Genomic DNA, 18,627 nt, shown 5'->3' with positions numbered 1-18,627 from the left:
GGTGAGAGAACAGTCACCAGGGGCACAAGGGGCAGGGGGCAGGCTGCCTGCTCCCAATGTTGGATGCCTCCCTACTGCTGCTTTCCCCCACTACAGCAGTGAAAGGGGCAAACTTAAGATAACCCTCTAGGTTAGCCTAGGGACAAAAGTTACACATAGACCGGCCTAAGTCATCAGAAACCTGTTTAAACAAAACATGTAACAGAAAAGAAGTTCAGTGCACAGAAACCAGTTGCAAAATAGCTGAAACTGATTTAAGATAAACCTGGTTGAATGTAATATCGGACTTAACTGATTTAGGTCAAACCAGTTTATGAAACTTCTGTCCCAGACCCCTTCCTGGTTCAAGTTAAATCACAGTCCCCCCAGCATCCCAGCATGCTTTTCATCCTTGGGCTGGGTTGTGCTGTCTGCTCCAGAGAGCAGGGCTGGCCCTACCCCTCTGCTCCCTAGCTGGAGCAGTGAGGGTTGTCTCGCTGGCTTCACTGGATGGCTCACTGGCTCCCCCAGGCAAATCCTGGCTGAGGTCTGGGGCAACGGAGTGGGGGTTAAACTCCCCTTCTCCCCCCCCCCACTAGAGTTGCCCTGTTTTGCTTGCTTACTGCTGGCTGTGACTGTATACTACAAATCCCAGAGGCACCTGGAGGCAGGGAGAGGAAGTGTTGAGCAACCTGCTGCTGTGAGTGTGGACTGCAAATCCTAGAGACCTCAGGGGCAGCAGGAAGAGGAAGCAAATGCACAGTCCATGCTGGCTACATGCCAGAGAGCTGTGCTCTTGCACCCTCTGGCTTCTGGTTTGAACTACTGCAGGCATGTGGTGGCTGCAGTTCCTGAATCAAAAGTGGATGTCTACTAATTTGCTTATTGGTTCAATCTTTGCAGCTTAGACTAATCTGCAAAGACTGAATCAATTCAGCTTCGGGCTTTTTGACAGTCTGTACTTAGCCCTAATCATTAGATTCTAGACATGGAAAATTAAAAATCTGTTATAATTCTCCATGTCTGGAATCTAATTATTGGAAGGTTATCTTAAATTCAATATTGTATTGGATTTGGATGGATAAATATGGTATTCAGACCTAAACATCCCAATTGCAATATTATTGTTTTGTTATTATGTGTATTTGAGGCAGTCATAGTCTTTGTGACTTCCCTACAGGGTTTAAGTTGGCAAACAGTAATTTTTGAGATCAGCGGCATATGTTCCACAATGAAACATTATTTTTTAGGATAAAACTAGAGTTATAAAGCATAAATCCTCAAGCTAGCTGGAGAGTCCTTGAGGAGAAATTTTTGTGTAGGGTTTTTATTAGTGTGGAGTAGGCAAAGAAAGTAGTCTTCCTCTGTTAGCCACAACTCTCATCCTGGTGCATAGACATCAAGTCTAATACAGATTCATAGTAATTTATGCCAGCAGTGTAATTAGGAGTCCTTTATAGGCAAGGACTGACCAGGATTCTTAGAAGATTCACAATGTGGTGGTTGTTTAGTAAATGCCTTGTAATGGCAGATATTTTTCATAGTCTAATGCATCAGTGGCAGTTGTCAAGTAAGATTCCATTCACTGGTACAAAACCAATGAGAAAATCTAAAAAAAAAAAATCAGTTTTTCTGATATTTGTCTTTTGTACTTCGCCTCAAATCCACCCTGACTTTCAGTTGCTTGTGTGCCTCAGTATCTGAAACTTTCCACTCAGACCTATCCTGATGGCAAAGTTTTGGCAAACACTTCAGAAATATTCATCTGAAATAGTGTAGTGTGGGTGATATGAACCTAAGGGACTGCCTTCTCTCTTATGCCCCATCCTGTTCCCCAAAGTCAGCCAAAAGCAGCCTCTTGTAAGTACCATCAGTGCCAACTCCTCCGGGTAAAAGGGCATGAGAGCTTGTTGTCATCAGTTTGTTCCAAAGCTCTGGAAGTCTCTTCCACCTGAGGCCCTCCAGACCCTGAGCCTGGACATCTTTTGGAAGTGTTATAAGACCTTCCTATTTAAATGGACAGGTATCCAGCAAACAGAGCTAGGCTGGGGTATTGTTTAGGGGGGTTCTATTTTATGTTGATACTAGCCAATTGCCCATCAAGAATGATGGGGGGGAGCAGGCAGGGACGGAGCCCCAGCCTGCCCCTTCCCCCCCCCCCCCCCATCTGGGCCCACTCCCCCTTCCCTCCTGTTGCTTGGAGTCTGGGCCCTCTCCCCCCCTCCTCACTGAAGTGGCAGGGGGAAGGGAGGAGTGGGTCCGGGTCCAGGCCCGGGCCCGATGCAGGGGAGGACTGGGCCCGAGGGTGGGGGAGAAGCTGGGCCACTGCGGCGGGAGGTAAGTAGATCCATGTTACCTGCAGGGAGCAGGGCTGACCTCACCCACTTCTTCCACTCTGTTGCTCCTGCTTCAACCCCTGTGTCCCCACCATCATGGCGGTGGGCTGCTTTCTGTCAGAACGCATCTTTGCACTCTGATTGGCTGTTTGTCAGCCAATCAGATTGCAAATAAAGTGTGACAGACAGAGAGACTTAGGCTTTTATAATATTAGAATGATTCTAGTTGCCTTTTACGTTGTTCTGTTCTCTTGTTTCTTCTCCTGTTTTATAAGTTATTCTGTTCCCTTACTACAAGGTGCCCTGAGCCTTTGTTGGGAAGGGTGGCATATAAATCGAATGAATGAATGAATACATCTTTGTAAGCCTCCCATATCTGTTTTAAATAAAACACTTTTCAGTGGTAAAAGGCGTGGACCCACAGTTATCCTTACATGAAGTATCTTTTAAATTGGCTGTGGAAATTAGTCAGCCTGGGCAGGGAAGGTGGAGAGAGAATGTACTTAAAAGTAGCTTTTCCTTGCATTTGGCATGCACTTCACTTCCCTGGGGACCTTTGTATTCCTCCAAGCACTCTGGAGGAAGGCAAAACCCTCTCTTTCTATCTGTCTGTCTAACTGTGTATTAGGGCTGTGCAAAATGGCAGCATTTTGTTTCGAGTTCAGATTTGCCGTTTCAAAGGGACAGTGTTACGTTTTGCTGTTGTGAAGCACTGTTTTGTTTTGTTTAGATGAAACTGTTTTGCTGCTTTGATGCTGTTTATACGCATTTTGGCAAAAAAACCTAAAACTTTGTCATCTCTTGCCTGATTTGGATTAAAACAGCAGGGTTGCTAGCCCTGCCTGAGGCCAGGAAGCCTGCTAGCTTTCAAGGAGATAGGTGCCGGGGTTTCTGGGAAGCTGTACTTTGTCACAGAGTAGGGTCCCTAGAGATGGCTGTGATACCCCTAGGGCCCTGTGACTGTGCCTGTGGGCACCTTCTCTTCTTGCCTGCTGCCATGTTTTGTTGGAAAAGATAACAGATAGGGAGGCTACCCTCAAGCTTCTGCTCAGTCATGGTCTTAATGGACCCCACTAAACCCTGTAGGTTTTTGGACCCCTTGCTGGGACCCACTCTAAGTAGGTGCCTCAAGGTGCACAGCAACAGGAGGAACAGACTCACCTGAGTCACTTGCCTCTACAACCCCTACCTCAACCTCCTCCCAAGTGCCTTCTGGGGAAGAAGACCTGGCTCTAGGGCAGGGGTGGGCAATTATTTTGGGCAGAGGGCCACTTCATGGCTTGCCAAAATTCAGTGAGAGCCGCATGATAGGCAGCCAGGAGCAGATAAATATTAATTTTCTAACTTTTTTAGGGTCCCCGCGGGCTGGATAGAATGGCTTGGTGGGCTGCATCCGACCCACCCCTGCTGTGGGGCAGACTTGAGGGATGTGGAGCACAAACTCTGATGATTTGCCCTCCTTCCCCAGAATTTCCCTAGCTGTGGCACTCAGATCTAGCTCCAGCTCTTCCTCTGGTACTGGAAGACTCAGGCTGGGAATTGAAATTGGGGTGGAGGAGACTAATGCTGGTGCTGCTTGTTGCTGTCATGGTGGTGGTGCTCGGGGTTGTTGTTATTATGGCAGGCATTACTGGAGGGAATGCAGACGCTGTCCATCTCTTTGGTGTCACTAGCAGCAGAAGCGGCATGACTGCTAGTTGTTGGAAAGAGGCTGTGGCTATGGGGGGAGGGAAACTTAGAGCTCTCCCTCTGCCCCCTCTTCCGCCCTGGCCAGAAGAGTGGTCACATGTCTTCCCAGCATACTTCATGTTTGGTGTGCTAGAAAATCTGTGTGTTTCTGTAATGTATGTATTTATGTAATATATAAATATATGTTCTGTAATATATGTTGTGCTTTCCTGCACAGTCAATGCAGATTGTCAGGGAAAACAGGTTTATTTTATGTGGAGAAAGAATTACAGAGAATAACAAAAACAAAAAGACGATTTTGGGGGAGGAATAAATTGAAAGAAATGGATTGGGAAAGGGTATTAGGATATTTCAGAAAGGATTGGATCCCACTTGCTAGGAACAGGCTAGCAAGTAGGAAGTGAGAGCTTTCCTAATGCTTTTGATGCTGCTGGAGGACACAGCTCAGTAAGCTGACAAAGCTCACTTCAAACAATGCTTTTATGCTTCTTCTATGTCCCTTCCCCAGAACACTGGGATTGGAAGAAACCTCAGGGAAGGATCACAGTCACTGGCCAGCTACAGATGTCAGTATCAGAGCAGTCCTTTCTCCCTCTTTCCCCTCCCTCTCCTTGGTTTCCCTTTCCCTACAAATCTGGCTTCAAAACTCTTTGACATTTTTTAAACTTTTCAGGTGCCCTTGTTTTGTTTCAAAGCCTTGCGTTTCATTTCAGTTTCGGTGTTTCGAGCATGAAATGCGTTGAAATACCTTCAAAACGAAACGTCTGTCGAAATTTTGCACAGCCCTACTTTGCATTATTTTCCTGTACCCATCGCAGTGTATGGGCAGAGCATTCCTTCAACCTTTTGAAAGCACTGCTGCTCTTATTGAACAGGCGGATTTTGATTTGTAGGAAGACTTAGTGGCAACCTTTCTGTTATGGCAAATGTTCTTATTTTTGCTTCTCCAAATCCATCTGGTTTTACCCAAAGAATTATTCTGTTCCTTTTAAAAGGCAGTTTACTCATGAGCCTTGTTCTTTGAAAAAGGAGTAGAGTTAAAGGAGGTAGTAATGTGGGTACTTTACTGCAGTCCTGAACTACCCTGTAGCAATATATTAATGTGACATTTTGCTCCAATCAAATTCTTTTTTTTGTAAGGGTGAAAAAACAAAGAGCTTGTGCCACTGTTAGCATATCAGGTTTTCTTTCCAGGTTTTTAAATAAAGGTCAGAATAAAATCAGCAGATATCAGAACAAATGGAAGACGTTGTTATTGACTTCTTGCTGAAACCTTCTTTCCTATCTCTTAGTTTGCAAACGAACTCCAGTTAAATCTGTCCCCCAAAAAACTTCTACATTCTTTGGTCTTTGACCACTGCTGCACTGGCTGTAATTAATTGCAGGTGAAAACACAATTACATGCATGCTGTGCTTGCTTCATGGGACGATTCATTTTCTGGGAACGGTGCACACTTCAAAGATGAACAGAATCTGGAGAAAATATAGCAGTTGCTAAGGAAATGAAAAGAGTTTTTGCAAACTACAGAAATGCCCACCACAGATAAAGTGGCATTACTGTTGGTTTCAAAATGCTTTGTTATCAATATAAATATTTGAGTAGGATTTTCTAAAGCACTCGGTTTGGTGTACCTGCTCCCATGGAAGCCCCTGGGAAAGTTTCCATTGATTTCAAAGTTAGAGCTGAGAGATTTTGAAGATTTCACCTTACATGGTAAACTAAACTGTCATACCCATTGATTGCTGGCTTATCAATTGGTAACAGCATAGTCAACTGAATGATAGCTGTGCCATGCTGTGTTTTTTGATAAGGATAGTTAGAAAACAAATTGGTTAATTGGTTCTCTTTTCTTTTTCATCTTACAATTATGGTAAAACAGAAGGATAGCAAAGAAAACTTAGTACATCTGTGGGATGGACAATTAATGTTTGGCAGCTACATAAAAGTGCTTGATCATTCTTCATAGATTCATAGTAGGGTCAGAAGGGACCTTGTAGATCATCAAGTCCAACACACTGCCCCGGGTAGGAGAGAAAACTGGGCTCAAATGACCCCAGCCAGGTAGACATCAAGCCTCCTCTTAAAGACCCCCAGGGTAGGAGCCATCACCACTTCCCTTGGAAGTTGGTTCCAGATCCTAGCCACCCTGACTGCAAAGTAGTACCTTCAGATGTCTAGTCTAAACCTACTCTCTAACAATTTGTGGCCATTATTCCTTGTTACCCTGGGGGGCGCTAGGAGGAATAGGGTCTCATCCAAACCCTGCTGGTCCCCCCAGGTGAGTTTATAGATGGCCACCAGGTCCCCCCTCAGTCTTCTCTTGCGAAGGCTGAACAGGTTAAGGTCCCGTAGCCTCTCTTTGTAGGGTCTGCCCTGCTGGCCCTGGATCATGCCGGGTGCCCTCCTCTGGACCCTCTCAATGCTGTCCACATCCCTTCTGAAGTGCGGCGCCCAGAACTGAACACAGTACTCCAGCTGCGGCTGACCAGTGTTGCATAGAGGGGAAGGATCACCTCCTTGGCCCTGCTTGAGATGCATCTGTGGATGCACGACAAGGTACGGTTAGCTGTACTGACTGTGACCTCGCATTGTCAGCCCATGTTCATCTTGGAGTCAATAATGACTCCAAGATCTCTTTCTGCCACCGTGCTCTCGAGAAGGGAGTTTCCCAGCTTAAGCATGCTGCTGGGTCCTACTGCCCAAGTGCAGCACCCTGCACTTGTCAGTATTGAAACCCATCCTATTTTCACTAGCCCACCCCTGTAACCTGCCCAGGTCCTGCTATAATCTGTCCTTCCCTACTAGCGTGCCCGCCTCGCCCCAAATCTTGGTATCATCAGCAAATTTAAACAGGCTGCTTTTTACCCCATCATCCAAGTCACTAATAAAGAAATTGAACAGTGCGGGCCCAAGGACCGAGCCCTGGGGGACTCTACTCCCACTTCCCTCCACGTCCAAAAAGACCAGTCCACCACTACCCTCTGAGTACAACCCATTCTGATTGCCTCTAGAGCAGATCAGGCCTTAGCTAATTTTTGACATCTAAAAAAAATGAATAATCCAAAATTGTAGCCCTGTGAAGTGACAGGAATAAAGAAGTAATGAGTATTAAAGGGCAATGGACATCAGGTAGGGACAAATGCCCTACTAATAAATTCCTACTTTATTGACCTGAGGTTAGCTGTTGTCAGTTCTTAAACAGCTGATTCCATTCCTTCATTCTTTAGTTGAAGAGACACCAAGTTACTTAGACAGTTCTCTTCTCTTATTTTTAAATTATCTTCCAAACATTGTGAAAGATGTTCAGGGTTTAATACATGAGTTGTCACCGAAGGGACAAGAAGTGACAGTCCTCAGCTGTATATAGTGCAAGTCCAACTGCATTGAAAACACTATTCTTCTTGTTATTGAGTTTTTCCTTTTTAACATGAAGACTGATACAAGAGCCAGTGGGTTTGCATGGGAGCCATCCTAAGCATATATATTCTATGGACAGTCGTATGCTTATAGACTTGCCATTTGACACAGAACTGTCTTGTATTTCCTGAGTCATCTAGCCCTGTAAGTTGTATGTGGGTTGATAAAACATTATATATGAGCTCTGAAGAAAATTATATAGGGAAGCAAGTATCTTGTGATTGGAGGAGCTGACAAATTTAGAGGCCACTGTTTAGCTGAAAAATGATGAAAAGGGAAACAGAGAGAGAGAGAATTTCAAGTCCACAAAGATAAATTGTGTAAATGAGTTAAAACATTAACTCATCAGCAACATAATCAGGTTATGATAGTGTAGCATCTTCTGACACTACAGCAATGATTATCATGTAAGCATCAAAATAGGTAATGATCTTTCTGAAATCCAGTTATTTATCCTTGGCTCAAAAGTAAAAAATGAAACTTTCCTTTATAGCAGCTCCCCCTTATTGCCCAAAATGTACTTTGACCCCTCTGAATTGTACAATATGAAAAGCAGAAAGAAGGGGACTATGCAAGAAATAAAATATGCGACTGCTATTTCTTCTGAAAATCAAGATGGATAATTGCTTATAAAGCTTGAGATTTGTAAGGTAATTGCAGTATAATTTCAGTAAATTCAGTCAAATTGACTTTGCTGCAGCTTTTTAAAAGACAATTCAGCGCCCTGAATATGGAAATTCTTCTAGCTTCCCCACTCTTGTGTCTCAGACTTAAAATAATAGAATCTAAAAAAATCATTAACCATATGGGATCCTTGTTCAACTGTTGCAAATCTAGACATGGCAAAATCTTGTATTATGCCAAAGTATAGAATTTGACTTTAATTACTAATTATTCAAAGAGTAAATATTTAGTTGAAACTCTGGCTAAAAAAACCACAAAAACAAAAGCTTGTGGTAATGAAAAGGACAGGTACAGGAGAGAAGCTTTGCATCAGTGATGCAGGCTGCATGCCATGCTTGTATTTATATTGTATGTATGTATATTTAATAGTAAAAGTAATTATCTGCCATGGTACAATTCTAGCAGGCTCATCCAGATGAGAAGCACAAGACCTAGTAAAGCAAATGAGTACAGTGAATTAATTTATCTTGCCCCCCTCCTCCCTACCAAATTTGATTCTAACATACTTGCTGATTTGCTGTAATTATTTTAATTAATCCAGAAGTACATAAAATGTGCACAAAGTTGGACAGCTTCATAAGTATGACTGCTGAAAGTTTAAGCACAGATTTGTTCTTGTGGGGGAGATGTGAATTTGTTTTTTTTATGCATGTCATCCACTATCCTGTTCACAAAATGTGCTAGCTAATAGAATTTTAAACTTGTTATGATGTTTTTGAAGTAAACTAATTTGGGTCTTTCAATTTTGGTGTTTCTTAGCATGAACAGTTGGACCGTCTTTGTGTGTGCCCCTTCCCCCCAGTAAGTTGATTTGAATAATAACAAATATATATCCTGTTTCTATACAAGACATAACATGTCAGCATTATCTGACATGGGGTATGCTGGCACTGACTGAAGTCTTTGGAGCAGAAAATAAAAATACTCCTCCAAGATGTACTGGTAAATGTGCAGTTTTGCCAGTAAAACTGCATGTATATTTGGGCATCTGCTGGCACATTTCTACTGGTCAGGGATCAACATCTTCATGTTGCTGACTGGAATAGCAGTGTCTTCAGAAATCTGTAATACTGTCTCGGCCAAAAGAGAGAGAAGAAAAAATTCTACCTCAAAGAACTTTCATAATTTCTAGTGTACCAAATCATATCTCCATTTTGTTTTTCGTTATTTGAATTGAGTTTTCTGGGATGTACAGGGAGGGAAGTGGGGAGGGCATTGCCTAATTAATAGATAACATTAAAATAGTTACTCTAGTACTATTCTGACTTTGCTTTAAACCAGTGCCAAATTCAGGTTTGTGGGTTTTCTGTCTGAAACAAGGCAGAACTTACAAATAAACGAGGCAGTTTCAAGTGAAGATTTTTGAATTTGCTCAAAGCCAGACCTGAAAGTAAGATTGCAACTACGTAGAAGAGAATACAGGAAATGCAAGCTCATTGCAGAGTGATGTTGAGGTCCAGTTACATACTTCTGGAATTCACATGTAAATTTCTCCCTCCTTGCTGTATTATACTAAACAGAGTAACATAAGGGTTGTTTCTGGCCCTCTCTGTTCAAATCATATTGAAAGCCAATGAAGTTTGCCTTACAGCAACACATTTTATGCCTAGTTCTAACCATTGCTGTACTAACTTCCTTTGGAAGAGTAGGCTGATCTGGTTTAAGAGGTGGTGTGTATTACTGGTGATGTAATAAGTAATAACCACTTTAAAGATTCCTCTTTCCCCCTCCACCAATCTTTATCATATGTACCTAACATCTGAGCAAGAATCAGGTGTTCTGGGGTTATAATAATTGCTAGCCATTGCATTGTAAATATAATAGGTATTTTACGTTAGTTCAACCGGAACTCCTTATTTCCCTGCCCACCTTAGACCCTGGTAAATGCATTCAATATCAGTTCAAATGTATTGCTAGAAAAAAGTCAAAACCTGAGATGAACTCCTGCCTATTTTTTGCTCCTGGAATGTGTGTTGAAGATGGGTAGGAAATATGGGTTTTACAGAGGTGCTGAGCACCCTTAGACTTTGCTCCTAAATTATAAACCAGTTAAGGGATATTGGTACTCTGAATGTTGTGGGGTTTTTTTTATTAGTTTTACAGACTGTATATGCTTTGGTAGTATTTCTGCCATTCATTTGCTCTGTGTTTAGGCAAGTAAATAAGATGGAAATCCTGTGGAAAAGGCAATCTTCCCAGATTTATGTAAAGATCTCTCTCAGCGAAGCAAACCAAGTATTGTCTATCACCCTACCTTATGCAGATTCTTGATGAATGAGTCCGTTCTTGAAGTCAGCAAGAGGAATCCATTCATGCCAAGCATGAAGATATGCTAGTGGTTGGCTGAAGGGTCTCTTTCAGGGACAAATCAGAAAGTGATGAAGGCAAGCCCAATGATTTAGCTCTTGGACACTTATTAAGGAGCTAAACCAACCAAGTAATGCCAATTAAGAAGCAGTTTCAGAACTTTTAAATAAACATCCATGCTCATGTGTCCTGCTGCTATGGTCTTATAAAAATGTTGATTGTAGCCTGCCTTCTCTACTTGGCCCCAAATCCCTAACATCATGTTGTGGAGCTGGGCAGATACTATTCTCATTCATAATCCAAATCCTGGTCAATTCTACGTGTCTCTGCTGTGCTGGGTTTGATTCTTTGTTTGGCTTTTTATTGACTTTGATAAAAGAGTGACCTTTCTGCTCTATAAGTTTGCATCCTATGGAGGTTTTCAGCCTTCTTAAGCAGCTGGAAGACATCACATATTTTCTTTTTGGAGGAAGCTGATAGAGAGAGACATTTTTATGGTCTCCAAAACAAAGTATCAGAGAGAAGTAGAGTGGCTCCAGAAGAGTTGAATATCTTTGCCACTTTTTTAGAATTACTATTTAGATTACTTTAGCCGTTTAAGGTCTTAAGTCCCTGGCTTTGGACAGTTTGCTGCCATGCAGAAAACAGAGCAGGTAGTCTTCTCAAGGTCTCTAAGGCTAAGTACAGACAGTCAAAAAGGCTGAGGCTGAATCTATTCAGTCTTTGCAGGTTAGCCTAAAATGCAGAGATCAAACTGAGAAACAACTGGACAGACACTTGGTTTTGATTCAGGAAATGCAGCTGCATGCCTGCAGTGGTTCAGGCCAGAAACCGGGGTGCACCAGAGCACAGCTTTCTGTCACAAACCCAGCATGGGCTGTGCACTTGCTTTCTCTTCCTGTTGCTCCTCAGGTCTCTGGGATTTGCAGTTCAGAATTACAGCAGCAGGACTCTGCAGGGTTGCTCATCACTTCCTATTCCTGCTTCCAGGTGCCTCTGTGATTTGGAGTCCACAGTTACAGCCAGCAGTAAGTTTTTAGCAGGGCAGGGCAGGGCATCTCTGTACTTGAGGGAAGGAAAATTTAACCTCCCACCCCTGGCTCCTAGGAGGCGCAGTTCCTGCCTCTCCCCCTTCCCCCTCCCCCCACCACCCTTCTCTGCTGGAGCAGACAGCACAGCCCAGCCCAGGACTGGAAAGCATGCTGGGGGACTGATTTAACTTGAACAAGGAGGGTCTGGGATAGAAGTCTCATAACTTGGTTTGACCCAAGTCAGTTAAGTCTGATACTACATTCAACGAGGTTTATCTTAAACCAGTTTCAGACATTTTGAACCTGGTTTATGTGTACTGAACTTCTGTTCTGTTACAGGTTTAAACCAGTTTCTGATGACTTAAACTGGTTTATGTGTAACTTCTGTCCCTAGCCTTTAACACATTGGCAGCTCAATAGCTGAGCTGCTGAGTGTGTTTTCAATTCCATGTACATTGCTTAGTGTAAAGTAGGCCTCTAGTGGATCATCTAGTTTGTTGCTTGCATCACAGAGTACCCTATTCCTTCCCCGTTTTTGTTGGATAATTATCTTGGTTTGAGCATCTTCACATGGCAAGCCTATGTCTTCTAATATCTTGTTCAATTGCTCTATTCTTAGTTTTTTTTAACTATTCTATTCTATTTCTATTTAGCTGTTCTCTTTCTGTGTCGTTGTTTTGGTTACTTTGACTCAGTTTCTGTTTGTTTTCTGAGAAATAGTTTGTCATTTTACTCTTTTCATGTTCACAGAATTTAATTTTTTTAAATAGTTTAGGATTGCTTGCACTGCATCATTTCAGCTGTGTTTATAATAAGTTTTGGGGGTGGGAAAGCAGAGCCCTGAAAGTCATTGATCCTATTTTTATAACTTTGCCCTTTTAGCTTGGAACAGATTACTTGCAGGGTGGTTCAACACTGTGCAGACAGAATCAGAAGGACCAAACTTTACATAAACCATTTATACTCAGTGTTTGGTATGCTGGCAACATAAATCAACAACAATATCCATTACAAATTCATCGCTTTATCAGTATTATCTTGATAGAACCGATCTCAGCACATGGAAACGTGAACCATACCTCAATAAGTTTAGCCCTTTGTAAATTAATTATTCAGGATGCACAGAACCTGGCCCCTTCAATATAGAGTAATTCTTCCCAGCCAACATCCAGGATTTTAACTTCAGTGGCAATAATAAATAGAAAAAGTCTCAGGTGATGCCAGTATTTTAAAGTAATTAATCATCTTCTCCTCATGCTTCCTCCACCCTCTCTTCATTCTTTTTAACGAGGGGGTTTCAGTAATAAATCTTTAATGATATATGTTAAGAGTAATTCATTAATTAAATCTTGTTCTGCTTATTTCTTTTTTGTGATGCCTTCATGCTGTATGTTATTAATTGTGAACTGCAAATGTGCATAAAATAAATGTCTGTTTATAGAAAACTGATGGTTTAGCTTGCAAATCTGTGAGAGAGATCTTTTTTTGGATTTTGAATGCCATGTAATGCCTATACTAAAAGAAATTGTTAATACCAGGGGACTGTCAAAAAGTAATACTCTAAAGGTGGTGTCTTGCTACGTATCAAAATTAGAGGATGTCTGCAAAAATAAAGAGAAAATGATTTGTGTATACCTCAGTTTCTAAGATGAAATAAACAATTAGCATTCATTCATTCATAGTGGGTTTATAAAGATGATACAGTATGGGCAATAATCTTGTATTTATAAATGCCTGTACAGTAAACAAAATTGCATTTTTTTCTAGTTAAAATAGCAGTTTAATGCTCTGACCTAGAAGAGATAACATATCTTTAAATAATTCTTGTTAGACCTGACCAACCATCATGTATATTCAGTGTGACAGGGACAGATGTGACAGATCGGTTCTGACACACTTCCATACCACAAGTCAGTGGCTTGAGGTGACTCATGTCCTTCCTTTTGATTCTGTCCCCTGCTGCAGGACAACACAATGATGCACGAATGAACCTTGCCATTGCCCTCACTGCTGCCAGGTATGGTGCTGCCACAGCCAATTACACTGAAGTGGTGCACTTGCTGAAGAAGACAGATCCAAAGAGCGGGAAGGAGCGTGTCTGTGGCGCACATTGCAGGGATGTTTTAACAGGTGTGTAGATTGCACTGTTGGAGATATTTACAGAGTGTGGCTAAACTATTCCTAATAAATACCTTTTATTAGTTATAATCTTACCTAGATCATAGTTCATTGTGTGGAGGTGACTTTTCAAATACATGTGTTCTGTAGCACATTCTTTGAAAGAAACTGAAAATTTTCCCTATTAGCCATTTTTCATAGTTTTACTTAAAAGGATGAAGAACAGCTTCTAACAGATGCATTCTGTTTTCCTTGAAGAAACGGGGAAAAAGAGAAGGGGACCCTAATATTTGTAAATATCAATTAGCTGACAAAAGAGGCATGTTTCCAGAGTGCAGTAGCATGTCATTAATGTCAGTCATCTTTAACTTCTGTCAGGGTTTCATTCCAATTCTAGTACATTGGCAGGGTAGACTAGGCTTTACATCTAAGCCCTCTGTCAAGCAGAGCTAGCACTATAAGATGCTGTACATTAGTAACACTATTTACCAGCTCTGTGGGTTCAGACTGCAGTGTCACCAGTTTTCCCATGATTTGCTCTTAAATAAGAGTTCAGTTAACTAAAGTGTAAAAACAATCTAGTACTCTCCTTTTTTTTTTGTCAGGGTGACTTTGATATATATTTCTTTCTTTCTTTTCTTTTTCACCAATAAAAGAAGAAGAAAATCCTCAACTCCCTTCATTAGTATCTTAATAATTCCAGCTGTTCAGGTCCTTTGGAATGTTGCAGTGTATTTTATAATGGGTTAAGTTCATAGATAGATTAATAATCCAGAGCGTCAGCAAGCAGGGAAGCAAATGGGGTATGTGATTGATGCTGTTTTCTTTCACAGGGCAGGAATTTGATGTCAAAGCCAAGTGTGTTATCAATGCTACGGGACCTTTCACAGACTCTGTGCGCAAAATGGATGATCAGGAAGTAGCAAACATCTGTCAGCCAAGTGCAGGCGTGCATATTGTGATGCCTGGTTATTATAGGTAACGCTATTCGAAGCTTAAGCCATTTGTAACAATGTCTGTGTCTATAATGAATAAGGTCGTAGAATACGCACTTCCAGTTTTTATGGGACTGCTTGAATGCATGCCTTTTTAAGTCAGGAATTCTAGCAGTGTACATACCAGCAAAAGGATTTTATCTTGCTGAAAACCAGCCAGATAGTTGTCTCTTCTCTAAGACTCAGTTAAACAAAGAGTGAAGTTGAAATAAGTGGGAAGTTAGCCAAAGTACTTACTGCAGACTTGCTGTGGTATGTACCACCTCCCCAGCAATGCTGATTCTAGAGATAAGCAATGTATAAAACCTCTTAGGAACATAAACTTTTATATTTGTTTGCTTCTTTCATGAAGAAAATCCACTTTAATTTTTATGTTAGGTCACTATCTGTGCAATGGCTGTACCTGTCAATAAAGTCAGTCTTTTAAAAATAGACCGTTTTTAATGTGACTAGATTCAGAATTTATACAGCATGCATTTCCAGTTCAGTAAGTCTTCTTTCTTTGGGTTCCTGGTTCCTAGGTGTGAGACTAGTCCCCAGAGCAAGTAGTATGACAAGGAATTTATTTTGGAAATATTGAAGGGATTTGATGGAATGCAGACAGAAGTAGTCCCTTCATGAAACAGGAGGAAATCAGTTTATGGGAATGGGATTTAAGGTCAAAGAATCTTTTGTGGATCCTGGTTATATACTTAAGGTTGTATTGTCTTGTAGTGTGAATTAGATCAGATCCATTGAAGATACCCCCATTTAATCCAACAGAGAACATCTTCTACCTCTAATCCACTCATAAAATTAACAAAAATGATTTTGTTCTATATTTGCTGCAGCTGTTTGAGGATATCAGTCCATAACAATGTATTTTTTTGCCTGATTTGAGAAGTCTCCCTCACATTTTGTGGAGTGCTGCCTCAGTGCAGCACTCCACAAAGCCACGGGCTTTCTGGCAGATCTGAATGTTTGGAGCAAAATTTGTATTAAGAAATGCATGGCCAGCCATCCTTGGCTCTTTTACCTTCACTGAAATTAATGAGGGTCAAACTTACAGCTCATTTAAATTGCACTGCTGTCCCATTTCTTTCCTTTCTTTTTCCTTCTAATTTCTAAATATAGCTTGAAATATAATTAGAATAGTTTGTTAGATGAGAGTTGTTATGCATTATTGTTTACCCTCCTAGCTAGCCTTCCTTAGAGCCAACAGCTCCAGTTCCTATAGACTGGGAAGGTCATAAATACCTAGTTATCTGACACCAGATTTGTCTTTTCGGTAGGGGGTGCTAAAGAGAAGCTGAAACCCTCCCGCCTTCCCAGGTCCAGATCACCACAGAACTGAAAGTAAAATATTCCAAAAAAAACCAGTCCTCTGACTCAGACCAAAGGATATTGGTGTAGATCCTCAGATGGCATTTTTATGTATATAAAAATAGAAGATTTCAGAGTCCCATTGTACTCCATCCTTAAAAACAGATTCAGCACAAATTTCACTGTGCGTTTCTATAATATTTTCCATCTGAGCTCACTAAACCATGTTACAGTGTATATAGCATACTGTTCTTCCCATTTTACAGGTCGATTAGTGAAGGTTATATAGACAGAACAGGATTAAAACCTATATTGTCTAACTCTCTGCTCGTAAACAATGAAGTTATTTTTCTTTTCTCCATGTAAATGTAAATCTAGGAGACTTTCTAATGCAGGTATGTGATGGTCAGCTGCCCATTTTGTTCATTGATACTGGACTTTGGAGCAGAATTTATTTATTTTCTACATTATTTTGTGATCTTCTGTAGCCTGGACTGAGATGATTCAGTGTGCATAATGAATTTAATCAGTGGTTCTATAATGAACTAAATTATTTGAAACTAAAATTGAACAAAGGAACATTCCAAATCTTGTTCTCCAGTGTATGTCAGTGCGTAGGCATTTCTTTTCTCATAAAATAGGGTCTACCCACACGTAGCCTCCATGGGATAACTGATTAGCTAAAGCTGTACTGAATTTGCTTTAAATAGGATGGGTATGCCAACAAGGAACAGTATGCATAAGTAGTATCTTCATAGCATTGAATCTTTGCTATATGTATAAATTGGCAAATCCCCATTCTTGTTGCCAAAAGAATGCTGCTCAGCAAAATCTGATTTTTTTTTTCTTTTTCTTTTTTTCTTTTGCAACCACTTTCCTTTTGGTAACTGCCTTAATAGAACTTTGGTCCAGTCCTGCACAAGCGAATACTTCATAACAAACAGGGAGAACTTTTTTCTAAGTATAGATAAGATTTAATTTAACTTGATTTTAATTCAGTTAATAGAATCATAAAAAATTAGGGTTGGAAGGGACCTCAGGAGGTCATCAAGTCTAACCCCGTGCTCAAAGCAGGACCATCCCTAAGTAGACCGTCTTAGCCAAAGCTTTGTCTAGCTAAGCCTTAAATCGACCTTAAAAACCTCCAAGGATAAAAATTCCACAATCTCTCTGGGTAACCTGTTCCAGTGCTTTACTAGACCCCTAGTGAAAGAGAGATTTTCCTAATATCTAACCTAAACTTCCCTTGGTGCAACTTGAGACAATTCATTTATCTGCTACTGGTTTCTTATATCTTCCTGCTCTCATTAATTCTCTCTGTATTCCTTCTCTCATTAATTCTATTTTTAGTATACATGTTCTTAGTCAAATAGCTACAGTATGTTTCCCTCTTACCCATGCAAATTTATCATTTTTTTGGAAACCTCGCTATTTCTGTTGATGGACTGCCCAGATGGGCTAGGGACAGACATTACACACCAAACTGGTTTAAGTGATCAGAAACTGGTTTAAACCTGTAACAGAACAGGCATTCAGTGCACATAAACCAGTTTCAAAATGGCTAAAACCAGTTTGAGATGAACCTGGCTGAATGTAGTATCAGACTTCATTGTTTTGGCTCAAACCAGTTTATGCAGTGTCTGTCCCAGACCCCTTCTTGGTTTAAGATAAACCAGACACTCCCGGAATGTTGTCTAGGCTGGGCAGGGCTCTCTGCTCCACAGCCAGAGCAGGGACTGGCCCTAGCAGAGACACCAGCTGGCATGGCCCCATTAAGGCAAAGTGGACAGGGAGGGCATCAATTCTTCCCTCCTTCCCCTTTTCCCCCACTGCAGCCATGGTCAGCCTGTCTGCTGGGGAGCTGTGGACTACAGCAGTGGCCCACGGAGCTGGCAGACCCCAGCTGCAGGGAAGGGATGGGGGAAGGAATTAACCCTTCTCCCTGCCTCCGTCACTTTAACGGGACCATGCTGGTTAGGTTGTCCCACAAGGTTAGCAGTGGGGCTCTCTTCCCTGCTGGGGGGGACTCTTCCCCCTCCTCCTCTTCCTCCCAGGGTGGGGAGGGAGACTCTGGATGGGGACTTTTTCTCCTTCTCCTCCATTTACCCCGCTGCTGATGGAGGGGCCGCACTCCATGTGATGCTGCCTGGCCCCAGAGTGGGGGCAGATGGAGGCTCTGATCCATGCTGGGGGGAACTCTTCCCCCTCCTCTTTCTCCCCCCCAGAGGGGCAGCAGGAGTGTAGAGTTCAACTGGGCAGGGTGTGGGTGTGAGAGAATGTGGGGGGTGTAGGGACCCCCACACACTCCCTCCATGGCATGCAGCCCCCATTGCCTGACAGCAGCAGCAGGCAGGGATGTCAGGGTGCTCATGCCCGGTGCAGGCGCAGCTTCGGCCAGCGCTGCACGGGGGGGAGGGAGTGGAGCCTGCCTTATCCCTGCAGCTGTACTCCCTGAGCCTGCAGTGAGGGAAAGCCTGCACTAGAGCCAGCTGCTTCCCCCACTCCCCGCTGTTCAGGTCTTGCAGTCTGACCGGAGTGGAAGGAGCCCTGCCCCATGCTTCCATGCGCATTCCAACGCTGGGCTTTCCCACTGTGAGTGCAGAACTGCAGGCGTGCAGCGTGGAGCCCCAGGGGTAGAGGCAGCCTGCACTGCACCGGGGTGAGGACTGCAGCCTGCCCAGCCGCTTCTATCTCCATGGCTCTGCACCACACCTGTAGCTCTGCACTTGCGGTGGGGAAACCCGGTGCTGTACTCTGAAGCGAAGCAG

At 42.3% G+C, this 18,627-nt stretch overlaps 1 protein-coding gene across 2 annotated transcripts in view; it reads left to right on the top strand.

The window, feature by feature from the left end:
- The window catches only part of GPD2 (glycerol-3-phosphate dehydrogenase 2), a 126,823-nt gene that overhangs the window by 75,759 nt on the left and 32,437 nt on the right, over positions 1-18,627 (top strand). For both annotated transcript variants that reach the window (XM_059727374.1, XM_014599545.3), the window contains 2 exons: positions 13,410-13,574; positions 14,396-14,540. In XM_059727374.1, the coding sequence (XP_059583357.1) occupies positions 13,410-13,574; positions 14,396-14,540 (310 nt within the window). The remainder of the gene's footprint in view (positions 1-13,409; positions 13,575-14,395; positions 14,541-18,627) is intronic.

This window comes from Alligator mississippiensis, chromosome 4 (genome assembly GCF_030867095.1).
Source record: "Alligator mississippiensis isolate rAllMis1 chromosome 4, rAllMis1, whole genome shotgun sequence".
NCBI lineage: Eukaryota > Metazoa > Chordata > Crocodylia > Alligatoridae > Alligator > Alligator mississippiensis.
Note: the sequence above shows the minus strand (reverse complement) of the source record. Positions and strands in the feature narration are given on the sequence as shown.